This window comes from Poromitra crassiceps, assembly GCF_964638095.1.
Source record: "Poromitra crassiceps genome assembly, chromosome: 5".
In the NCBI taxonomy this organism is placed as follows: Eukaryota; Metazoa; Chordata; class Actinopteri; order Beryciformes; family Melamphaidae; genus Poromitra; species Poromitra crassiceps.
The window spans coordinates 39,242,488-39,269,419 of record NC_139642.1 but is presented as its reverse complement, the minus strand read 5'-3'; the positions used below and the strand labels follow the sequence as shown (position 1 = coordinate 39,269,419).

General features: G+C 44.5%; 1 protein-coding gene across 1 annotated transcript in view; it reads right to left on the bottom strand.

Moving 5' to 3' along the window:
• b3glcta (beta 3-glucosyltransferase a) overlaps positions 1-26,932 on the bottom strand; it is a 79,604-nt gene that overhangs the window by 4,069 nt on the left and 48,603 nt on the right. Inside the window, exons 7-11 of the mRNA XM_083637768.1 lie at positions 16,488-16,624; positions 16,268-16,331; positions 14,151-14,282; positions 12,684-12,753; positions 9,636-9,749 (exon numbers count right to left, since the gene is read on the bottom strand). Of these exons, the coding sequence (XP_083493894.1) occupies positions 9,636-9,749; positions 12,684-12,753; positions 14,151-14,282; positions 16,268-16,331; positions 16,488-16,624 (517 nt within the window). The remainder of the gene's footprint in view (positions 1-9,635; positions 9,750-12,683; positions 12,754-14,150; positions 14,283-16,267; positions 16,332-16,487; positions 16,625-26,932) is intronic.

The window sequence follows — 26,932 nt, the reverse complement described above, 5'->3', positions numbered from 1 at the left end:
AAGCTACAGTACCTTTTCAAGGTTTCTAATGTAACGCATTCATGCAAATCCACTCTGGGCTTAATGGAAAGACATGGGAAGTTCTGTATGTACTGAAGACCTTTCTGAGCAGAAAGAAAGGCATCACAAGAAAGAACCACAATGAAATAATACGGTGTTTGGCATGATGGGCCGGAAGGAGCAAACTACTCAGCAAAATGTTCTGCCATCGCCTTGAAGACAACAGCAACAGGGGGGGCACTTCTAACAAATACAAGGAAGCCAGGGAAATGTATATACCCATCAGAATCCAGATATCTACACACCATCAGGGCTGAGAGCTGAGAGACAGAAATCCCTGGTGGCAAGCATCACAAAGAGTACTGAGGCCCTACTGTTTTATTTATAAGGCACCCAAGGTGTTTTTTCTTAGTATCTGAATTTAGAAGGACACCTTGAACCGCTGACAGGAACAAATTCCAAAAAGACACTTTTAGAGGCAGGTCTCCAGTCAGACTAGCCGGGTGTTCTGGTTACTGGGTAAGACGCACCAGCTACCAAGTCCAATTCTCATGCAGGACTTAACAGCACATTCACACCAACATAATGCTCTATTATAAGAAGATATAATTTGTAAGTGTCTGCTTCTTTTTGCATCACTGGACATAAGAACAATACACTTGACCAGGAAGAGCAAATGGATTTACTGTATAACGTTTCTTTGTCATAATCCTGTGTCAAGCTCTTGCATCACTCTTGTCCTCACTTGCTCAGATTATCGAGAATTTTTAACCTTCAACTATAGAGTTACAGGATGTTTTCCCATTTTCAAATATAAAGCTTGTGTGTTTTCTAAGTAACTGATTAAATGTTTCTTTGTGACTGCAGATGGCAGTGTGATAACCCACAGAGTTTCAAATGGGGTCAAAGCTGGTTTCTGGAAGCAAACAGACACTGAGGAGGGAAGTTTATTTTGAAGGTTTAAATGTTTCGAAGTCCTTTTTTCCTGATACTGTATTTCTTTTTTTCTTTTCTTTTTCCTGATTTTTTATCCCATTTTTATCCCCCATTAGTGCTAATTTAATTTATTTATCCTGGTTGCTACTCCACCCTCTGCCGATCTGGGGAGGGCCGAAACTGGCTCCATGCTTCCTTCGAGACATGGGCAGTTAGCCAGCCGCTTCCTTTCACCTGACAGAGGAAGCTTCACCGGTAGGACATAGCACGTGGGAGGTTCACGCTATTCCAACGAGTTCCCCTCCCTCTGAACAGGCGCCCTTAACGACCAGAGGAGGAACCACATTAACAACCAGGATATTGCATGTTTTGGTGAAGGGGGTTCCTATATGATACTGATACTGTATTTCCATTGGGCTTTCCAGAATAAACTACTGAGTCTTACTATTTCAATATATATTTCTTCCACTTTATTAAGTTAGTGTAATGTCTTGCAGTTATTTCCTTGGTAGTTTTCCAGCAGTCACAAACACAAACATGCATGCACGTACACACACATTTTGAAAAGTATCCATCTATTTATCTATCTGCCGAATGCCTTTGGCTTAAAGCTCCGCCAAATTCCACTATTCTACAATGAAGGCATCATAATGAGTATAGTCAGTATGGTAATCATATCTTTCCACATCATACTGGTAATTTGTTTTTTGTTCTACAAGCACCACTTTTATGGACTGAAAGGACTTAATTAATTACTGTAGATAGGCCTCTTGGAATTCAGAACTGTCCCTTAATACAGGAAAATAAAGTTTATTACTGCATAGTTGCAGTCCATCGATGCATCAGTGGTGTGTGTGTGTGTGTGTGTTTGAAGTGGCTCTGGAAGTATAGGCATGTCAATGGAAGGTGGAAAAAGCAAGAATGATGGAGGTGACTGCAGATTCCTGGGATATTGATGTCTGTTGACTGTTGATGGACTCTGCACTCAGTAAGCAGCACACACACCACTGGCCTTGGGAACGGAAAAGATAGAAGCAAACGAAACAAAAATAAAAATGAAGTGTGTCCTGATTTTAAATACAAATTATGTCCCATGATTGATTCAGTAGATACTGTAGAATTTCCCAGTATTGTCGGGCAGATAAACTCCTTATTTTTACTTGATCATAAATCATTTCAGTATAGTACTTATCAGATGAACGCAGTGGCCAGTGGCTCTCCTACTGTAAAGAGATACTACTCCATATTTTATCTCAAAGATACAGTGCAATGAGAACTGCATTTCCCATTCTCATGGTACCGTTTGATCAAGGGCCTGATAATGAAAAGCTACCCAAAGTATTATGACTGTTGTAAGCACTGCAACTCTCAACTCTCTCTGTGGTCAACAGAATCAAACTATTTTAGAAACCCAAATTACATCTCGGTAGAGATGACATTATGAATGTTCTGATTCTCATTATGCGAAGTTAATGAGGTGTTCCGCAGTCCGTCAGATGGTAGCCAGGTGGCCGCTTACCAACACTACACAAACTAAACAGATTGTTGACGGCTGTCGCAGTCCCAACACGCCCAAAAAGAAAGAAGTACTGGCATGCAGTGGATTGCCCAATTAGAGGGATGGACTCACTCTGTCCTACAAACGTTGTCTGCATTGTCTTTTGCAACACTGTAACTGACTTGTAATTTGATGTTTAAAGTAGCTGTGGTTTTTGTGTGGACTAAAAGGTCACAACATCGAGGTAATTAACACTAATGCTTGGTACGCTTGGATTCGCTAACATGTCTAGTTAGACAAATGACCGTGTTTGAGACATCCTGCACTGGAATTTCTTGCCATGGCACAGCCAGCAGCTAACAGCCAGCTCGTTAGCATGGCAGTGTTCAAACTGTGAATATGAGCACAGCAGTGCTGCTTGCCCTGGCCCCAGTATGCCAGTCTCTCTCATACAGAGAATAGCATACCAACCAAACATCATTCAACAATCTAGTTGGACATAAGACCTTTTAGAAATCCTTAGAAGCCACTTCAATTCAACCAATACACCAAGCAGCTCTTGTTTTGATACAATCTCAACTTTTACAATTGTTTGCCTGTTATTCACACAGTAAAAAAGAAAAACTTAAATACAATGTTATGGGCACTAGCGAGCGGTTTAAACCAAATAAGTCTGATTTTAAGTGATGCATGGTGGATCACTTATATGGAAAATTTACCAGGAGACCCAAATTATCTATAAAAGATCTAAAAGTCATGTTATACAGTGCCATAGTCAATAAGCAAATATTAAATCATTTTAGTATGACCTGACCCTCTCTCCACACCAGATGGAACGACACATATTGGGTCTGTTTGCCATGGCACCCGTTTAACATTAATGCTGATTAACATTAGCCTCATTAAATGCAATATGAGATGCATATCTGCTGTTTCCGTAATTAGGCACATTTGATGTTCTGGGAGTTGAATAGTGTGTGTGTATGAGTTTTGTTTTGTATTGTTATGTATTATTTTTTATCCGACTAATAAAGCTTAGTGGACAGGATGAGCAAAAAGTGGCACTAAAACAGTTATAACACATTTGATTAACTTCTTCTTAAAGTTGCTGTTATTATGTGCAAATGCTGCATCTTAACCAGTTCAACAGTAATGGCAAATACACAACAGTACCATTCATTACAGGGGCATTAGTTCACGGTTTAAAATGGGATGGGAGGCGTGCGATCAATAAGCCAATATGTTAATGTCATTCAATAAGAGCATTAGAATAGGCAAACAGAAAAGCAATCAGAGAGTTTAATGCCTTAGTTAAACCAAAGTGCTCTGTTGTGTCCTCCACATTCTCCCTCTCACACCTGCACATCAGAAAGGGGAACTATGCATGTCTGCTGTTCATTGAACTACTGTAATCTGTAAACTGTAATCGATGATTCATTCAACACTATAGTTCCCCTCAGACTGCGCACCAAGCTCAGGGACCATGGGGCTAAGCTCCTCACTATGATCTTGTCCTGGGTCCAGAACTTCCTGACTGACAGATGGCAGGTGGCTCCAGTTCTGGAACCCTCAACACCAGTACCCCCCAAGGTGAGTATACTGAGTCCACTGCTCTACTTCCTTTACACCAGGCATGTCCAAAGTCCGGCCCGGGGGCCAATTGCGGCCCGCGGCTTGTCTCCCAAAATATACTATTATGTGGCCCTCTACAAAGTATTGGTTAATCAAGCAAGTTCACTTTGGGTTGTTTCCGTTCACATAAGGATGACAGAGCAATACAGTTTGTAGACATACAGTACTGTATATATACTAGGCATCTTGCACGCTCGATGCCTAGCTCGGCCTCACCTGCCCAATTTCTTTTTAAACCTTTATTTAACCAGGTAAAATACTCATTGAGATTTCAAATCTCTTTTACAAGAGGAACCTGGCCAAGAGGGCAGCATAAAAAACAAACACATTTAGGTTCCATACAGACACACAAATAAACATTTGAAGAGGGAGACTTGAAATTACATAATTAATGAGATTAAGTACAGCAGCAAGTTCCAATACTTCCACGTTGAAAAAAAATTGAACCAAAGGCGTCATATGAAATTAGTGCTGGCAATTTTAAGTTTGACTGTGCGTGTGTGTTGCTCACTAAATGTTATTGCATCAGTGATGGCACAATGCCTCCTTTTGTGTGTGTGTCCCATTATGATATCACTGATGACATCATCAGAGTGTGTGTGTGTGCCCCTCTATAACATCACTGATCAGTCTTGTCACAATGCCTCCCTGTGTGTGTGACATCACTGATCAGTCTTGTCACAATGCCTCCGTGTGTGTGTGTGTGTGTGTGTGTGTGTGTGTGTGTGTGTGTGTGTGTTAGAGCTGGGCTCGGGCTGAATTTTCCTTACCGAACCCGACCGAGCCCGTCACATTATTAGCCGAGCCCGGCCCGGCCCGACAGGTGTCAATTGATAATCTGTCCGAGCCCGGCCCGAACCCCCTACCTGATTTTTTTTTCCCCCCTCGGAGCGCAGCGAGCGCATAATTCAATGAGTCTGTCCAGCCTATAAACAGCCCTATATAATCCCAAACCAAAATCAGTCCTCGTAATTCAAAGCAGTCAATGATTAATACGTAATGTACAAAGCAAAGCACCAAACAGCCTAATTTGTGCGTGCCGTGCACTGCCCACACAGTCCCACATCGCTGAAAGAAGTACTGCACGGTGTCCGCGACACCAGCGCTGAAGAGGCGACACGCAGCTGACTCCGGGCAGGGCAGCAGAGTGCATGTCTGGGCGTGTTTCATTCGATGCCTTCAGGTGCTTTCATTACCGTAGTAAATTAGCTCAGGAGCTGATGATAGATATATTTGAAGGCAAAAACAAGTGACTGATTACGTGACCGAGCCCGGCCCGAGCCCGAACGCGACTTCAATGTTTCTGTCCGAACCCGGCCCGTAAGTCGGGCCGGGTTCGGGTTCCGAGTCCGACGGGCCGGGTAGCCCTGCTCTAGTGTGTGTGTGTGTGTGTGTGTGTGTGTGTGTGTGTGTGTGTGTGTGTGTGCCCTTATGACATCATCACTGATGACATCACATCATTAGATAATTAGCCTAATTAGAAAATCCGGCTCCATCAGGTCACCCGCACGGGTGCCCTTTACACACCCTGAAGGTTTCATTTCCACCCTGGTGAAGAAGGCAAGGCAGTGCTCTATCACCTCAGGCAGCTAAGGAAGTTCAAGATTTCCACAGTGCTGCAGAAATCCTTCTACTCCGCCACAAGGGTTGCGTTTGCTATTTGCACAGTCGCAGTTGTTGCAACCCATTTTGCTGCTGCTGTACATGTACAATTATGCATGTGACAAATAAATCTCTTGAATCTTCATCAAGGCTTTTGGAAATCCCTCGTGCAGGGACAGGCGACATGCAGCATTGATACACGATAAGGCTGCTAGGTTAATACTAGGTTGATGGAAGGCATTAGATGGTGAGGTAAAATGGAGTTGTGCGGTGGTAGCATAGAGGGGGTGTTACTGTTTCCAAGATGCTGGATTACACACGTTAAGCCTTCTTGACTTCATACTGCTGGTGGCTAGGGTAGGTAACTGGTGATTAATTTTGTATATTGTTTGTTAGCTTGTTCGCTTGCTGTTAGCTTGTTTGTTATATTGTTTGTTAGTTTGTATTTAATCTGGATTGGGCTTCTAAATGTGTTTTACCTGAGATTTTGGCACAAGGGATAGTAACATCTTGTCCTGTGTATTAATGAATGGCCGGGGTTCACGATCCAGTACACGGACCCATGATACTGTACGATGTAATAAATGAAAGTTCAATGACAACAGTCTGACTCATGTTAATTTCTGAGTCCCAAATCTTTCCAGCAATGACATTGGCTTGCTAGAATGTAAACAATTTAAAAATGCCATCATAAAGTGGAAGTAATATAAGTTCGATGGAGAGCTTGAGAACTTGTGATGGTCAAGCCGTCTCATTTGTGATGACTACAGCAGAATAAAATGGAGCCAATATCATGATTAATTTTTCTGCCCCACATTATTGTCACATATAATGTTGATATATCGCCCCATCCCTACCTATAAGCACCTGGGGTTGCATATCAATAACATCAACAAACCGGATTGGGCTGATAACACACTTGCACAAGAGAGGGTAGACACTTCTCCTTGAAGAAGCTCCCATCTTCCAATATACAGTATGCAATGGATTACTCCATATGTTCTATCAATCTGTTGTAGCCGGAGGGCAAGGTAACAGTCTGTGGGTGCCTGCATCTAGGCAGGGGATTGTAGGGGGGATTAACAAACTGGTTAAAAGAACTGGCTATGTTATAGGACTGAGCCTGGACTGCCTGGAGGAAACAGCAGAAGGGAGGATGAGGACTAAATTGAACTCTCTCTCCTCGAGATCACCTCCCTCCCCCCCCTTTGTGGCGAGCTGATGCTGCTAAAAAGCCGATGCCTTCAGCCAATGTCTCACCCCTCCAAGAAAGTGCAACAAGAAAGGTGTTCTGCTGACAGTTATCAGACTGTACAGCGCTTCCTGCCCAAATGACCCCTGCCTCAGGCAACTGGGAGAGTGCTTATTCTTTATCCAAATAAAGAATGAAGGGTGCTGAAGCAGAGTGCCTGCACTGTCTTTACAAACTACACTCTGTATTGCCTTTAGCACTCCAATGCTCTGGGATTTGCTCTCCAACATTTGCTCTCAAACTCGTTTCTGATCTTTACATATGTCTGCACATTCTCTGCATATCAATTGACGCATGAAACATGATTCTGTGGCTATGCCATGTCTTTTCTTGTTCCGATGATTAAAGTGATATTGAGAACAACAGACACCGCACATTGTCATTTTTCTGTGAATATGATATCTCCATATGGGGTTTTGATAAGGGGGCACCGAGTGATGTAGATCAGCACATTCTCTGCATGTGTTATCCACATTTGTAAAGTGAATACATACATAGCTTGCACATCTGCACTTTCTGTGCATGGGTATGGCCTTCTGTAGACCAGTTCATATGAATATGGCACACATTGGCATATCATGTCAATCTGCTGTAAATGCACATTATTCACATTCCCATGGTTTGTCATCCGTTTACTGTTAGTCTTTTTTCCCCCCTTTGTTATATCTGATAATTGCTATTGAAACAACCCAATTTCTCCACAGGGATCATTGAAGTTTCATCTTATCAAATTCATAAATGAATGTGACAATTTAATCATAAACCTAGACTTGAAAAATATATGGGGCTGTAGATCAAATGGCATCAATATCATCTCAAGAGGGCTAGTGATGCAATTGTGTGATAAACGAGTGAAGTTGCCAAACCAAAATAATCTCTGACTTGAAGGCACGGTAAAAGACATTTTAATTAGGAGCATCCATCCCTCCACCTGTTTCCTGCTGCTTATCACAGCAGCTCAGCATGCTTTAACCAAACAACATCCTTCACTTTCCTCTGGGGGATCTGCAGACGCTCCCAGGCCAGCGGGGACATGTAGTCCCTCCAGGGTCCTCAAATTTGCCCTGGAGGTCTCCTCCCAGTCAACCAAGCCTGGTACACCTCTGAAGTAGTCTCTCTTAAAGCAACACGTGTTGGCTCGTGCAATTTGCAAATGCTCCCACCTACCCATCTGTACTTCATAGAGGAGAAAGTTGGTCAAAACGGAAGGTAGGCGGGACATCCGCTCAAGACGGGACATCTGATAATTTCTCCAATCACCTGCCTCAGTTTTGTTTACATGTGTCGTGATTGGTTGAATACCATCGGACTTCTTTGGAAGATGACAACTTCCTCTAGGCAAATTTTTAAGGGCTGAAGTACAGACTGTCTCTGGAGCATTCGAAGATTGTGGAAGCGATAGACTGGCTTGAGAGACTACCTCAAAAAGTGAAGGAGCCGGGGGGCGTCCTTACCAGGTGCCCAAACTACTGGTCCCTCTCAATGTAGAGCGAACTAATGTTACCTTATCACCACCACTGGAACAAACGAGGATCTGGAGCAAACATCTCCATTATAAAATACTAACACTCCTCCAGTCTTCAGAGCAGAGGATATTAGTCCACTTTTGGTGAGTAAATGTGCCGTTTATAGCTCTCAGTCAGGGAGGAGCGCCTCAAACTCATGAATAAACAACATGGAGCACAAAAACGGTAACCTGACTAACATGACATGCAGTGAACATAATACCAACAGATCTCACTTATGCATTACGAACTACACAAAAATGCAATTATTTCGAACTTTGAATAAGATTGATCATTTACATGGGTGAATTACATGGGCTAAGAACACTAAGCCCTCTACAAGAAGGGCCAGAGGGAGGAGGCTGAGGTGCTTCGACACATTTGATGAGTCTGTGGTGGCCAGTGCCTCACTCTTTGCTGTCGTGTGCTGGGGCAGCAGGCTGTAGGCAGCGGACGCCAACAGACTCAACAAACTCATCCTCAAGGCCAGCTGACATTGTGGGGGGTGGAGCTGGGCTCTCTGACGGCAGTGTCAGAGAGGAGGATGCTGTTCAAGTTACATGCCATCTTGGACAATGTCTCCCAAACCACTCCATGATGTGCTGCTCAAGCACAGGAGTATATTCATTACAAGACTCATTCCACCGCGATGCACCACAGAGGTGCACGGGGTCATTCCTGCCTGTGGCCATCAAACTCAAACTCCTCGAGTCAATAGACTGGCCCTTGGACTTTTTCCACCGCTGTCAGCAACTCATAACCTATAATTTATAATGTATATCTCAAGCGTGCAATACTGACTAGGGTCATTTTGTGCAATAATTCAACTGTGGCATAACAATTTTACACTGTTACTATGTGCAATTATTGACTTACTGCAATTACTTGCCTTTACTTCTTACTTATGTGCAACAACTACTCTGTTGTATATATTTTAGTATCATGTAAATATTCTGATACTGTATATTTCTACATTATTGTTGTTATATACTGTAGGATAATGCACATATTTGAATTACTTATTATTTTTTTTTACGAGTGTTTCTAGGTTTATATATATTTCCCTTCTACAATGTGGGCAACTGCAGCGCTACCCAATTTCCCCTGGGGGATCAATAAAGTATTTCTGATTCTAATTCTGAATGATTACCCAGCATCTGTTTGGGGCATCTTTGGCCCAAGAGGTCAAGTTTGCAATGGGAGAACTGACCTCTTTCAGTATTAGGTACTCCTAGATTGATGGTTGGTATTGAAGGATCAGCATGGTCACTGTAGTACTCTAAAAATAAGGCATCTTTCTCCCAAGTCTTCTTTACCACTGGAACTAGGGTGAAGGAGAGAGAGAAAAAAATCAATACAGTGGTTAAAAGTTCCTCAACAGGCAGACCTCTGGTTCTGTGCAATGTGGACTGGTTTGTTCCCTGAGTAAATGATTAATTCACTCAAGTTATTTCATAAATTGCAATACATTCCCTCCCAGATACAGTATGTTTTATTTTCATTTTGTGCACACACACAAAAAAGCAAACAAAAGCAAACTAGAACGACCACACAGCGGATATATGCCTCCGCCAACAAGTGAGCAGTCGACATTCATGTCTGTCTAGACTTTGATGTTTGAGCCAAATGTGAAGAAATTCCGTCAAGGTGTTATTGATATATGGCGTTACCGAGTTTGGAAATAGGGTTCGTGAGGTCACAGTGACCTTGAACTTTGACCGTTAACCACCAAAATGTAATCAGTTCATTCTTGAGTCCAACTGGAGGTTTGAGGCAAATTTGATGAAATTCCGTCAAGGCGTTCTGGAGATAACGTGTTAACAAGCTTGAAAATGGCATTCGTGAGGTCACAGTGACCTTAACCTTTGTCCTTTGACCACCAAAATGTAACTAGTTCATCCTTGAGTCCAAGTCAACGTTTGAGCCAAATTGGAATCAATTCAGTCAAGGCGTTCCTGAGATATCGCATTAACGAGCATGAAACCAGCGATCGTGAGGTCACAGAGACATTGAACTTTGACCACCAAAATCTAATCAGTTCATCCTTGTGTGCAAGTCGACGTTTGAGCCAAATTGGAAGAGATTCCGTCAGGGCGTTCCTGAGATATCGTGTTAACGAACTTGAGAATGGCATTCGTGAGGTCACAGTGACCTTAAACATTGACCTTTGACCACCAAAATCTAATCAGTTCATCCTTGGGTCCAAGTCGACGTTTGAGGCAAATTTGATGAAATTCCGTCAAGGCGTTCCTCAGATATCGCGTTAACGAACATGGGACGGTCGGACGTACGGTCCGTACTTTTCTGGACAACCCGAATCCATAATGCCTCCGGCCTGGCTACCGCCGGCGGAGGCATAAAAACACTAAAGACCACAGAAAATGTTTATAGAATTATATTAGTAGAGACAGATAGATGAATAGATGAAAATTAACATGGAGAGTAGGACAACATCTTATGTTTTCTTCAATCCTCCCAATGTTTGCAAAACTTGATGAGGTAAATATTAGGCTCTTCAGCCCCAAGTGTGATCTTAAAGTCGAAGTGAACGGGAACGGAATGCACCAGCGCGAGCGTCGGACACTGAAAACGAATTGAGAGGCAGACCATATACGTGTCGATGATTTTATTTGACAATTCTGAGGACTGGCTTTGGCATTGGCCAATCCTGGCGTGTTCCACCCCCAAATCAAGTGGGATTCAGCCTGTTGTCATGCTGCGCGAGTGGGATCCGCAGAGTACCAGGGAGCCAGCTGCTTCGTGCGGAGCGAGCGGACAATCCGATCCATAGGTGCTGCCCGCCCGCCTGGAATCTCCGAGAGACGACCCCTGACAGCCAGGGAAGCTGTCAGGCTTGGAGGCGCGCGCCATTATCGTTATAACTGTAAATAACATTCCTGGAATGCATGTTTTAACGAGCCAGTTACATTTCTTTGCATTCTTAGACATTACTGTTTGATTTAGTTTGCATAATTGCTCAAGTTAGTAGTTAGTTTATGAGCTAGAAACTCTGCCAGATGACAGGCACTAGGCGCCATTTTCCCCTTCATTTGGAAGAGAAAATGATCCTGAAATGAAGATTTGATTGACAGCTGCATGTCGTGAAATGATTGGTTGAAATGGGGTAGAAATTTGATAGTACTAGGTGACGTCAGCAAACTGTAAATTACTGTTATCAATGAAATCTTGAAAAACGAACTTTTGATGTGAAAAAGTGTGAAAAACTAAAGAAATTAGATTGTTGTTATTTGTTTTGCATACATTATTAAATTTGAACTAAAAGAAAAGAAAAGTCATTTTTGGGTTCAGCTCGACTTTAACACTTGGGTTATGCTGTTTAGCATAATTTTATGGCATTTCCCCCCCCCTTTTTTGGAACTCTAATTTTTCCCCCCATTCACAGTTGTTTTGGAGAAGGCTAGCTCGCTGTGTGTGGGCATAACATTGAGTAGACATTTTTATTTTGGGATGAACTATTCCTATGTGCTCCCCAGAGCTGCCATAAAAAGCAATTAGTCAAAATCCAATAATATTTTAATTCTGATATCTAAAAAGTTGCAGTGTGTATTTTATGTTAATACCATTCTTTCTTTCTTTTACAAAAACAACTAGAAAAACACCCCTTTAGGAAATTAGAAGGACTTAAAACATAGTGAAACAGTAAATTAGATGAGAGGCTCTTTCATGTGTATCCCTTATGGGTCTAGGATAATCTTCTAATATTAATTTTAATCCTGCTAACTTTATGATCAAGATAACTTGGCAGAGGATATGGTAATTAAGATAATCAGTGCAATTAGTTTTGTGTGACATCATTTGAACATGGTGTAGATTTTGTCTGATCCCTCTGAAATCTGCAATACAATCTATCCATTCAACTTGCCACATTTTTTATCAAGTTGGAAGAGAAGCAGATTTACAGTATATAGCCTAATGTCAAGCATAGCTCGCCAAGAAATGGCTAAACGTCAAGTGATGTTTTAAAATATGCTGGATGTTGCATTTCCTACATCAAGGGGGGATGCTACCATATACAGAGCATTTTTTCAGCTTCCACTCGGTTTACAATTCAGGCCTCAAGACATGACAGCAGAACAATTTAGTTAAAGACTTTATCATGATAATGAGAAAAAGCACTTACACAGTCACAGATGTCAGAGGTATGACAAATCCATTATGAGAGAACACAGGAGAAAAATATGTGCCATTTCAGGAAAATGTTCTGTCTTTGGTGGCTCATCTTGGGTGTATGACTCACCTCGATCACTGTGAAACTTCCTACACGTTTTCACAGCAACAAATATATCCTCTGTATTCACTGGCTCCCCCTTTGGAGAAAGCAGGGAGAGACAAGAATCAAAGAAATGTTCCCATGAAAATGCTGCACAAATCAAACACTGTATAATCAAATATAATTGTAACTACTATGCAGGCACATGGTTGAAACTTGAGATCCAGACACCAGAGTAACTTTCTTTGCTATGTAAGTGTGGTAGCAATCAGTGGTGGTTGCCATCTGAGAGTGAAATCTGAATTGGATGTTTCTGTATGTGGTCTCAGGTCCGTTGGCCCTCTTGACTTTGGTTCTTCATCTGAACCTGCAGGGACACAATGCACTCTGCTGATATTAACTACAGCATTATCTAGAAGTGTCAGGGCTTTACGCTGAATTAGGTGTGCATTTCCTGCATATCAACGGCTTGGAAATACTGTAGGGATGATAGCAAACGATGAGAACCGGAGTGATGGCATGTGGAGGAATAAAAGCAAAGAGAGCGACAGAGCGAAATTGGAACTGGAGCGTCACTGTGCCCTTTATCACTAAATAGACCTACAACTTAAAATAGAAGTGCACTTGTCAGGATGCTGAAATGGTTTTGCTCGAGCTAAAAAAAATCTATACTGTATATATACAGTATATCACACACGAAGAGATTAACTAAATCAACAACAGAAAGAATGCATTAAAAAATGTCTTCAGCGTGAGCTACAGTGCAAATTCTGACGGAGCATTTACCAATACACAGGATGTGGTGTAACAATCTCTAATAGGTCCGGGGCGAGAATTCTTACAGAAGCCCGTTTCAGATGTCAAAGGAATGATGTACTACCCCACAAACGGTGACCATACAGAACAGGCATAAATCTATACTGGGCCGTCAGACAGGCGGGACTACTCACCAGCCACCTAATCCAAATGTTACAGTGTGTGTCAGAGTGTGCCTATGTCAGTGGATTTATCAAGCGGGCATCTCCCTTCACAGCGGTTTCATCGAATTAGGACCACAAACCCTCTGAAAGGATTTTATTTCATTTTTTTACGATTTCTGGCCCAGATCCAGATATTTCTTTTTACCTGGCTGTTCACTCTCAACTGCCATTCTTGCGCGGCACGGTGCACTCCACAAAATATTAAATCCACTATGCCTCTGACCACAAAACAAAGTCTGCCTATAAAAGTGTTCACTATTTCCCCTGGCATTATTGTCCCTTTAAATCTGCCACTGCCACTCTTGGCCCGCCCTTCACCCTCCTAGTCATTTGCTCCCTCACAATGAAACAATTGTTTCATCTTCCTTCCTATCATCTGACAAATAAGAAGCCAAACACAAGAATGATCATTTCACAGCTGATATACAACAGCAATTTTTCAGTAATACAACCATCATCGTCTTCCCTTCTCTGAATGATGCTTTTAAGAGTGATGGAGGGAGCAGGTACCCACACACAGGGGAGGCAGGCTGCTGAGGGTGGTGGCACACTGCTGGGCTCGAGGCACGTTGTCCGGTTCTGTGCACAGCTCAGGCACAGCAGTCAGATGTGGACCTTTCCCGTTCTCCCAGATGTACAGCGCCACCTGCGGTGACAGAGATTGATTTTGTCCCGATTATGAGTCACGATACGACACCTTGTAGACACAAAACGCCTTATTTTAAATTAAGACGCGAGGATCATTTCTGTCTTTCAAGGTAAATACTCCAGTCGTGCTCTAGGAACAACAGTGTGTCAGGTAATCTGAAAAAGCCTGGTGAGTGTACTAGGGCTAACAAAGGAGAAAAGGGGATGAGGGAGAGGGAGGAAAAAAGAGTGGTGAGGATTACCACTTTCCTGTAAGAATACAAAAAAGATCCAGGATTTGGTGAGTATGCTTTCAGGAGATAGATGGCAGAAGTTACAGTAAAAGCATATTGTGTAATGTGGTGAAACCACCAATTTAAGCATTCTCATAGCCTAGAGAACAGTGGTTCTCAAAGTGGGGTCCAGGGACCCCCAGCAAAAAGGAGAATAATTTATTTTCACTCTAATTCTTTAGTAAGTAAGTAAGACAATGACAGAATGTATGACTGTTTTGGTCATGGGTTTCATATACTTTCTGTAATAAAACATCAAAACGCTAAAATCTAATCTTATTTGTGTCAGTTCAGGGGTCCTTGACGTGAAAAAGCTTGAAAGCACAATCAGTACTGTGAATATCAGCAATTGTCTACATTGTAATGTAGGCCATTACATTGTCCTACATTGACAATTTCAACCTCTTCTGGGAACACAGACAGTCAGGCACGTGCACACATAGACATGAAAGGGGGCTTGAGCCCCTGCCTTTTTTTCAGTCTTTAAAAAGTGCCTTTTTTTTCTTTCTTTTTTTTCTTATAATACATTTTTCATTTTCATTCCAACAACACATGAACAAAACAAACAGCTCAGACACATGAAAAAATAAAATAAAAAGTGCCCTTTCCTGACCATGAATGCATTTCTAATGATGCTTTGTATGGAAATTGCCCTTTCCATGCTATCACTGAAGGCATCATTCAAAGAGAATTGCCTTTTCCGAGCTCTCTTGGCCTTGAATGCACCATTTGTAATAGGCCTCTGCATGGAGCAGTGTTTTTCTAAACCGCCCCTGAAGGCACCAACCCAAAAACGCACGTGGCCCGTCCCCACCCACTCCAGCAGTGCGCACTCCACTCAGCCAGAGCAACCATGCAGACGGACAGCAGCAGCACAGGCGCACACAGTCTGACAGATATATCAGTCAGTCAACGTGAATCAGGTATGTATGTTTGTCAAAGTCTCATCCTAAAATGAGATATTCCTCTAAATCTGGTTAAAATCGGAATATTTAAAATGAGTTATACCCCTAAATTGGCCTTCAAATTGCCTCAAATTTCCGCCGCCGCCCTCCGGCTGTAGTGCCCTTTTATGAATTTGAGCCCCTGCCCCTCTAATGTTCTCTGCACGTCCCTGCAGACAGTTACAGTATTTAGAAACGATGGTTTGCAGGGGGCAAAGCTACACTCATGTCATGGTGTTCCTCTCTGCCTAAACATTTCCTCAACGTTCACTTTGCCACTGACATCCCCAGGGTCCTAGCACCAGTCTAGCAAGTGCTTACATTTAGCAAAAAAGAAAAAAGACAAACTTATAGCTTAATATAGTAATGCTCCCATGTGGAAAGGCTATACAATATTTTCCCTGGATCTTGGCGAAAGAACTCCATGCCATCTGTAACTGAACCACCTAATCCAGCAGAGCAGCTTGATTCCCTGTCTATCCAGTGTCAAAATCCATCGTTCCCTCCTGGACTGAAATTCGATGGTATTCCCTTGTGAAGAAATAAGAACCTCAATACTGCACCATGACAATTGTAGGAAGTAATGAGATTTTGCTTCAAGGTTAGATGAATTTCATGCCTTGCTCTATGCACAAATAAATGACAGTAGGCTGGTGTTGACATGAGTGTGAGAAACAAGGAATCAATAAGAGAAAATGGCTGAAAGCCTATAGGAACCTCATTGGGATGTTCAATACAAAACCTAATGGCAAAATTTGTTATCTTACCTCATGTTTCAGGTCAATAGTGAAGTCAGATTTAAGTGGCTCGTCTCTCACTTTGTTTGCAAGCCTAAAATAATAATAAAAACAGTGTTTTCAGCAATTCTAAAGCAGTGCACAATGAAATGATATAGTGAATAGCCAATTTGTTGAGCAGAAAACAGTACTGCATTGTGACATGAACTCAACAACCTACAGGTTCAAGTCTACAGATACACAAACTAACCGTGCAACAAGCGGGATGCTTAAGGCCCAAGCAGCAGCAAAGTCTGGGTACTTGAAGACAGAGGGATTCTCTGCAAAGGCGTAATGATGGATGATGGTTGACTCCGCATCGTGGAGGGGCTTACCCAGAAACCACTCCTGAGAAATGGGCACAGCGTCATTACCAGATACATGTCAGTTCTCTCCACCCCCCATTACTGTAAATACTGTATAACTGGGATTTATTGTGATGACATACAGTATTTGTGCTTTTGGCCCAATTTGGGAGTCCTCACACTCTACTTGCCACAAAATCTTTGAAATTCATTCCAGTGACTTAAGTTGTGCATTAGTAACCGAGTGTGTAAATAATGAGAAAGTTGCCAGAATGTAGTTCCAAAGGTTCTCATCACATTTCTTGGCATATTTGGAGTAAAAAATAACTTTATATTCAGAAAGTGCCATAGATTTGTATGCGTGTGTAATGAGGTATTTGAATTCATGCAGTAGCAAATTAATTGACGGATTAATTTGACCACAAGATAGTATGATATTAATATATTTAGATTTCATGCATATTCTTCATCTATTTGCTTGTCTTCCAAATGCCAATGTATATTATTCACAGACATTACAAAAATATTTGCATAAACAATATTTCTATTCCAGCCCTATTAAATGTCTGTGAATGCAGGAATTATGCCTGTCAATCAAACTAATCAATACATGTGTCAAAATTTGCATATCTAATTAACTGTCTTGCTATCTATCTCGGTGTCTTTGTGAATGCTAATTTGAAAGCTCAGACCTTTCTGAAATGAGACAAGCCGTGCATCCTTGATATATTCTGAAGAGAGCTGATGTTTTTGTCTTGTTTAGCACAATACCAGCCAAGCTGGTCATATTGAATTGTAACACCTGTGAGAGAGGGCTCACAAGTCTGTGCCTTAGGGCATGTTGTAATGAATCAAATCATAAGATGTTGTATTCATTGTCTCTTCCTCCTCAGGGCAAAGTCACAGATACTGACACAATAATGAATTCCATCTCTGACTTGGAATTGAAACAGCGTGCAGGTTCCAAAATGCCCCAGCATGAATATAAAAATTGCTCTACTCATTTTTATGCGTCGCTTTTCTCAGGCAGAGCAAAGGCCTCACATCCAAGAGTAATTAGCAACGTTTTGGGTTCTTGTTTCAGTGGAAAGTCTACTAAAGCATGTCTTGTTTCAGTGGAAAGTCTACTAAAGCATGTCTTGTTTCAGTGGAAAGCCTACTAAAGCATGTCTTGTTTCAGTGGAAAGTCTACTAAAGCATGTCTTGTTTCAGTGGAAAGTCTACTAAAGCATGTCTTGTTTCAGTGGAAAGTCTACTAAAGCAGGTCTTGTTTCAGTGGAAAGTCTAATAAAGCATGTCTTGTTTCAGTGGAAAGTCTACTAAAGCAGGTCTTGTTTCAGTGGAAAGTCTACTAAAGCATGTCTTGTTTCAGTGGAAAGTCTACTAAAGCAGGTCTTGTTTCAGTGGAAAGTCTACTAAAGCATGTCTTGTATCAGTGGAAAGTCTACTAAAGCATGTCTTGTTTCAGTGGAAAGCTTACTAAAGCAGGTCTTGTTTCAGTGGAAAGCCTACTAAAGCATGCGAGTGTGTTGTCAAACTACAATTAGCCATGAAAAACTGCTAAATCTGCTATCAGGCCATGAAGATAAATACAATTCAATCATGAGAGGCCAGTTGGTAGGATTAGACAAACTTTATTTAGCAATCGGCATGCATGGCAAATACTTTGGCGCTTGACTCCATTGGCCAGTGGCGCTGCTCTTGAGGCAAGAGGAGGGCACCTGCATAGGCTAGGCGCTTGACTCCATTGGCCAGTGGCGCTGCTCTTGAGGCAAGAGGAGGGCACCTGCATAGGCTAGGAGATCCCCCCCCCCCGTGGGGGATCAGGAGTCAAGACTCGTTGGTGGCGGACTGGGGAGGTGGGTGGGGCAAAACAACGCTTCGGAGGACGGCTTCGAGGGAGATGGACTGCCGTGAAGCTACTCCTGCTATGATCGGCCAGAGAGAGAGAGGTGACGTAGAACCCTTGCTATATATATGAGGATTAACTGACGTCATAGCAGACGTCATAGCAGACGTCATACTAGGACTTTGACTGACCACGTTATGCTAGGACTTGACTGTCGTCAGGGGATGATCGGATTATGCATGAGTGGCCTTCAGCTTGAAATATGGTCTGGAGACCTCACTTCAATCATGAGAGGCCAGTTGGTAGGATTAGACAAACTTTATTTAGCAATCGGCATGCATGGCAAATACTTTGGCGCTTGACTCCATTGGCCAGTGGCGCTGCTCTTGAGGCAAGAGGAGGGCACCTGCATAGGCTAGGAGATCCCCCAAAAGGAAGATCTGATTACCGGAGGTTAATTGAGATCTGCAGGCGCCAGTAGTTGATTGTACTTTTCCCTTCGACCTTTTTTTGCGACTTACAGCTATTTGCGGCTGGCGCTCCCAACTCGGTCGGGCACCTCGCGATAGCGCTTCCCAGCTTGGCCTATCTGGCCGCCTTGGCGCTTCGCGATTGTACTTTTCCGGCCTTCGACCTTTTTAGCGACTTACAGCTATTTGCGGCTGGCGCTCCCAACTCGGTCGGGCCTTCGTTCTTGGTACATGCTTTTCCTGCCTTCGACCTTTTTAGCGACTTACAGCTATTTGCGGCTGGCGCTCCCAACTCGGTCGGGCACCTCGCGACAGCGCTTCCCAGCTTGGCCTACCTGGCCGCCTTGGCGCTTCGCGATTGTACTTTTCCGGCCTTCGACCTTTTTAGCGACTTACAGCTATTTGCGGCTGGCGCTCCCAACTCGGTCGGGCCTTGGTACATGCTTTTCCTGCCTTCGACCTTTTTAGCGACTTACAGCTATTTGCGGCTGGCGCTCCCAACTCGGTCGGGCACCTCGCGATAGTGCTTCCCAGCTTGGCCTACCTGGCCGCCTTGGCGCTTCGCGATTGTACTTTTCCGGCCTTCAACCTTTTTAGCGACTTACAGCTATTTGCGGCTGGCGCTCCCAACTCGGTCGGGCCTTCGATCTTGGTACATTAAAGTTTAGCTTGGCGCTTCCCGGCTTGGCCTACTTGGCTGCCTTGGCGCAACTACCCTGACTTTCTCCGACTCTCTCTTTCTCTATCCCCCCCCAAAAATGAACCGGGGAATTTACTGCGCCTTACTGGGCGCCATGCTTTCGGGGGGCCACCACCAACGAGACATTTTTCGGCACGGAAGTCCGGGACACTGTTTGTTGCCATGCTCACCGATTTAAGGGAGGAGGGTTCTTTGGGCCGCCAGTATGGCCGCCTGCTCCGGGCGGATGTAGCTGGAGAATGCCGATGAGGACCAGCGGCCCATTTGCTGGAGGGAAGCGGAGGACACTCCTTGCTCGGCGGCCTGGAGTATTCTTTGTCGGGAGGTTGCATTGCTGGAGCGTCTGCTTGAGGTGCAGGATGAACCAGGATCTTGTCATGTGGTGACAAGGTGCGGTGAGGAACAGATGTAGCTGGAGAAAGCCGATGAGGACCAGCGGCCCATTTGCTGGAGGGAGGCGGAGGACACTCCTTGCTCGGCGGCCGAGGTGGCCGCTCCGATCCTGAAGGAGTGGCTGGAGTAGTTCTTCGTCGGGAGGTTGCATTGCTGGAGCGTCTGCTTGAGGTGCAGGGTGAACCAGGATCTTGTCATGTGGTGACAGGGTGCGATGAGGAACAGGGGAGCCGAGGGGCCGGTCCGAGGCCTGAGCTTGACGTAGTGAGCCATGGACGAGAAGGGGCAGAAGGGGGGCTAGTGCCTTCCTGTATGCTATTGTGTGCTGGGGCAGCAGGCTGAGGGCAGCGGATGCCAACGACTCAACAACTGATCCGTAAGGCCAGGGACATTGTGGGGCTGGATCTGGGCTCTCTGACTGCGGTGTCAGAGAAGAGAACGTTGTCCAGGCTACACTCCATCATGAACGATGACTCGCACCCACTCCACGGCGTGCTAGTCGAACACAGGAGTACATTCAGTGAGAGACTGATTCCACCTAGATGCAGTACGGAGAGGCACAGGAAATCATTCCTGCCTGTGGCCATTGGTCTATTTAATGCCTCTCTTAAAAGAGCACCTCGGAGACGCTCACAGCCGATAGGTTAACTGTGCCTGGCTGAGCCACGTGTAGTGTATAGGGCAAGCCGACTTAATATAGTCCAGGGTGCAATAATGATAATTGACACGGAATGTATACTTACCTGACGTATTTTGTATTTTGCTACTTAGACATTCCGCTTATTTTTGCTTCTAGCGCATTTACTAGTTATTCTATGCTATGTTGTGTTTTTTTTTTTTTTTTTCTTTTTCTTTCTTCTGCTTATTGCTTAATATTGCATTTGCATTGCATTTACTACTGTTTATTTTATTTTAAGCTATGTGTGTTCTGTGAGCGAGCTACTGTAACCTGTCCCGAATTCCCCTCGGGGATCATTAAAGTCATTTTGATTCTGCTTCTGAAGAAATGCCAGAGGCATTTTACTTTGAAATTCGTTAAGAACAGGAAGTGGTGTATTAAGACCGGGTAGCTTAACACGGAAAGACGTCAGCATTCCCTGGGCCGTCTGGCTTCGGTCCGAAGGTTATGCAGTAACACTCATTCTAGCTGATGCTCAGACGAGCTCCATGGGCCAGGGGTGTTAGAATGGCCCCTTGCGTGGTTATTATTATTATTGTTGTTGTTATTATTATTATTATTATTATTATTATTATTATTATTATTATTATTATTATTATTATTGTGACTCCCGCTGGCCATTTGCCAGAAAGCGATTTCCGCTTAGGCGTCGGAAATAGGCAGGCTGAGAATTAAAGTCATTCTGATTCTGCTTCTGAAGAAATGCCAGAGGCATTTTACTTTGAAATTCGTTAAGAACAGGAAGTGGTGTATTAAGACCGGGTAGCTTAACACGGAGAGACGTCAGCATTCCCTGGGCCGTCTGGCTTCGGTCCGAAAGTTATGCAGTAACGCTCATTCTAGCTGATGCTCAGACAAGCTCCATGGGCCAGGGGTGTTAGAATGGCCCCTTGCGTGGTTATTATTATTATTGTTATTATTATTATTATTATTATTATTATTGTGACTCCCGCTGGCCATTTGCCAGAAAGCGATTTCCGCTTAGGCGTCGAAAATAGGCAGGCTGAGATGCCCACTGGATAGAATAGTCAGATCACAGGCCAAATAACTTGTCAGTCAGCTTCGCTTTATATACCGTAAATTCCGGACTATAAGCCGCGGCTTTTTTCCCGTTTTTTGGCCCCTGCGGCTTATATAACGGTGCGGCTTATCTATGGATTTTTTCAGAAAAAAAATTCCAAATACAAATAAAATCTCTCTTTTTTAGCACTCTTTCTACCTATAAATCCACTTCTGTTTTAATTTCCTCTGTTGCCCTCTTTTCACCACACCGCGGACACTGTGTGCACTGTCGAAATAAACAAAGGTGTTGTGTTATGTTGTTTTGTTGAAATGTTATGGTAATACGGTAAATGGGAGCTTCCTCAAACAGCCAACAATCCCCTCTGTGCGTGAACCCTTACATATGGTAATTACGGTAAGCAAACGGCCACTCGGTGACCTCCAAAATCGATGGATTTTACAGGTTACACAGCTTCATCAGCACATTTTATGTGCATTGCTTTGCTGCTTGTTTTTTCGATTATTTTTTTGTAAAGCACCTTGAATTGCCTTTGTGTATTAAAGACTTGACATCATTGGCGGAAATCAACCGGTTACTCCTACCGGTTCAAAGTTCATCAGCCGCCCGGAATCACAACAAGACGAGCAGTCTCTCTCTCACTTACAATGGGGAAGGTACGCAGAAATTCACACGACGCAGCTTTCAAGCTGAAAGCAGTCGAACTCGCACTAAAAGAGGGAAACAGAGCAGCAGCGCGTACCCTGAGCATCAATGAGTCGATGGTGAGACGTTGGAAGAAGCAGCAGGAGGAACTGTCTCAGTGTAAGAAGACCAAAAAGTCCTTCAGAGGCCATAAAAGCAGATGGCCGGAACTAGAAGATTCCCTTGAAGACTGGGTGTTGACCCAGAGAGCAGACGGCCGAGGCGTTTCCACGGTGCAGATCCGACTGAAGGCCAAAACAGTCGCCACCGAGATGAAAATTGAACATTTCAGAGGTGGGCCATCTTGGTGCTTCCGATTCATGAGACGAAAGGGACTGTCCGTCAGGGCGCGGACGACTGTGTGCCAACAACTCCCTCCCGACTACCAGGAGAAAATCGCAAACTTCGGCGAATACACACAAAGGAAGATCAAGGAATATTCCATCGAACCGGAGCAGATCATAAACATGGATGAAGTGCCTTTGACGTTCGACCTGCCACTCACTCGCACTGTTAACAAGAAAGGTGAATCGTCGATCACATTGAGAACCACTGGGCACGAGAGAACGAATTTCACTTGTGTTCTCGGCTGCACAGCATCTGGAGCAAAGCTGCCGCCAATGGTGATTTTCAAGCGGATTACGATGCCGAAAGAGAAAATTCCCAGTGGGATATGCGTCAGAGTCAACAAGAAAGGGTGGATGATGGAAAGTGTCATGAAGGAGTGGTTGGCTGAGTGCTACGTCAAGCGCCCTGGAGGATTCTTTCACCAAAAGAAAGCTTTGCTCGTTCTGGACAGCATGAGGGCTCATATAACAGATTCGGTGAAAGCAGCCATCAAGACCACAAACTCCATTCCAGCTGTGATTCCTGGGGGCACGACCAAGCATCTGCAGCCACTCGACATCAGTGTCAATCGCGCATTCAAAGTGGCACTACGCGTTGAGTGGGAGACGTGGATGACGAGCGGCGACAAATCATTCACAAAAACAGGGCGCATGCGAAAAGCAACTTTCGCACAAGTTTGCCAGTGGGTCCTGACAGCGTGGAGGAGTGTTAAAACATCCACGATCACCAACGGGTTCCGAAAGGCTGGACTGCTGCGTGATGAAGAGGAGGACGCCGCCACAGCTGAGGGCCTTCAGAGGCTGTTCGATTCCGACAGTGACGAAGAGGAGTTCGTTGGTTTTGAGAGCGACAACGAAGGAGAGAGGAGAGTGGTTGACGAAGCCACCCTGAACCTGTTCGTTTCCGACACTGAAGTTGAGGACTTTGCTGGTTTCAGTACGGAGGAAGAAGAGGAAGACGAGGATTAGTGACTTGACTTTGACTCTGTTTACAGCCGTTTGCTGCACCTTCACCTAAAAGATGAAGACAAGGATTACGGTACCTGGTTTCATTGTTGGCAGCACCTTATCCTTTTGAGGATTGTTATATTATTGTTTTCCAGTTATTTACTGCACCTTACCTTAACCTTTTGAGAATTGTTTTATTGTTTACAGCACTTTATCCTTTTGAGGATTGTTTTATTGTTTACAGCACATTATCCTTTTGAGGATTGTTTTATTATTATTATTATTGTTTTATTTTTTATAGCTACGGTATTTATTTTGTTGAAATGTTAATAAATGGGAGCTTCTTATAGCCTACCGTAATGCTTGTTTTGTTGAAATGTTAATAAATGGGAGCTTCCCCAAACAGCCATCTCTTTCCCGACATTCCTCTCTGTGCACGAACCATTACATGTGTAGTCGCAGACTGTAGTTCAATCATGGAAGACCAAATAAGGCATTAATAGAGCACCCCATGCTGTCATAACCCTCAGCCCAAATGACGTCACTAAATGACGTCTCCATCTCCGACGTCACCTTCTCCATGACGTCCCAAATGACATCAGTTATGACATCATAAATGACATCATAAATGACATCAGTTATGACATCATAAATGCCCTTCTCCCAAATGACATCAGTTATGACATCATAAATGACATCAGTTATGACATCATAAATGCCCTTCTCCTGGTACTATATAAAGCCCCCATCACCACAGCTTAAATCACACTTGTGCAGTCATCACTCACCTTGTGTCAGCATCACGCATTCATCCAGCATCTCCAGAGCAAAAAGCTTCATTCAGTCCATCATCATGTCTGAGTCTGAAGACGAGCAGCAAAGGGTCAACCCCGCCTGGACGCCTTCCTCCAGAGCACGATCAACGCCCCGACCAGCCCCGGGCAAATCTCCAATCCCCAGGCTTCATCTTCGGCGTCACAAGGGGCGCTCCTCTCACCAGGGGCCGCAGCCGCAAAAGGAGATCCAGCGCCACGGAGGTCCAAGTCGTCTCGCCCGGATCTCAGTCCGCGTAGCACTCCAGAGGCCGTGGCCGCGGCAAAAGAGCCCAGAAGTCCACCTCCCCCGGATCTCAGTCCGCACAGCACTCCGGAGGCCGTGGCCGCAGCAAAAGAGCCCAGAAGTCCACCTCCAAGAAAGGCCCAGCGAAGCGCACCACGACCGCCGGCTCCTCGGCGGACGCGCCAAGGCTCCAGCCCCTCCAGGCTCCAAGATCCCCTGATCGCAACGATGTCTTCACTGGTCGGGTCCCTCATCGACATCGATGCCCGGCCGAGGACGCTCCCCACGGCAGCAGCCCAAACAGCCCTGCCCCAGGTTTCAGGTCGTATCCCCCCTTTTCAGCCGGCGTCTCTTCCGGCGGCCGCACTCATTGCAGGCCGGGTGCCAATCCCCGAGCAACTCTGCCCTGTTGCATACGGCCGCTTCCCTCTCCCGCGTCCGGTCGGGTATTATCAAACATGCATTTAGTCCCTGGTTTCAGTCAACGTTGCGGCATTGCTGCTGCACTCATTTCAGGCCGGGTGCCAATCCCTTAGCATACGGCATACGGCATACGGCCGCTTCCCTCTCCCGTGTCCATTCGGGTTTTAACAACATGCCTCTAGTCCCAGTTTCCAGTCAACCTTTTCTTTTTCATAGCATGGTTCCTCTCTTACGCATCCAATCCATCGATCCAATCCCAGTCATTTAGATAAAGTATAACCCTTGTAAACTTTTCCGGCCATGCTGAGTAGCGCGCTAGCTACCTGGCTGGCCACCGGCCTTCCATGCTATACTGCGCATGCGCGTGGCTGGTCTAGCGTTGCCAAAGATGCGCATTGCAAATGCAAGATGCGACACTATCGTCTCCCGTCGCATGCTTCAGGCAAAATGGCGATAATCATCAGTTCTGCTGTTGCCGTCCTTCAAAATATAAGAAAATGTATAGCTCAGCGCTAGAGCGGACTGGCTTGAAGGTGGGAAAGCGGGGTTCGAATCCCGTGTGCGCGCTGATATTTTAATTTAAGATCCTGGTGAAATATGGTCTAAATCTGAAAGTTCAATAAACGTCTGCAAATAGTGGGTGAAAAAACTTTCACTTTCAAATTTAAACGTCTTTTCAACCGAAAAATGCTCGCGGGTGGTTCTGGCTTCAGCATATGCTTGAATTAAGTTTTTTTTGGGGGGTATTCTAGAGGTGAATGGTTGCAGAAAAGAGGCACCATGAGTTCCCTACTTTCTCCCAGTAGGGAATCGATCTTCCTCTACGAGATTTACTCTGGTATTGCAAATGCATACGAAGCTTCAGTCTCGATCATAAACAAAAGGTGCTCCTCCCAGTCCACCACGGCTTTAATGTGCAGTGCAGCATCACCCGGCTTTCCGTTATGCATAACTCGTCAGGTCAGCAGAGCTCATTCCCCGGTCACGGCGCAGTAGATTCAGCAGAGCACATCCCTGGTCACAGCACAGTGGCTACAGCAGAGCATATCCCGGCAGCGTTGCCAGACGTACGATAATCATCGTACCTGTACGATAATCATCGTACCTGTACGATAATTTTGACCTCTGTACGATGTACGATCAATAATCCCCAAATCCCCCAAACGTACGAGAATCTCATCATTTCGTGACACTTAGACGAATCCTACGTCTATCACTCTATCTGTTTATACAATAATCTCTTCAAACAAACATATTTGCAGCTAATACGTGCAGGGTGTTTTGTTGTTGTTGCAACGCAGGCTGAGACCACAGTGTTGAAAAATCATGCCAAGTCCAAAAAGTAGCCTGTGATCAGCGCAGCCCCCCGACATAGGCGCGCCGAAGGCACGCGCGCTGGGGAGGGGGCGTACGATAATTTCACTCCAAAAACGATAATTTTGACCCTCTGGTACGATAATTCAACATTTGCCATCTGGCAACACTGTATCCCGGTCACAGCAGTGGCTCAGCAGAGCATATCCCTGGGCACAGCTCAGCGGCTTCAGCAGAGCTCCTCCCCGGTCACAGCACAGTGGCTTCAGCAAAGCATATCCCTGGTCACAGCACAGTGGGTTCAGCAGAGCTCCTCCCTGGTCACAGCACAGTGGCTTCAGCAAAGCATATCCCCGGTCACAGCACAGTGGCTTCAGCAGAGCTCCTCCCTGGTCACAGCACAGTGGCTCCAGCAAAGCATATAGCCGGGCACAGCACAGTGGCTTCAGCAAAAGTATACCCCC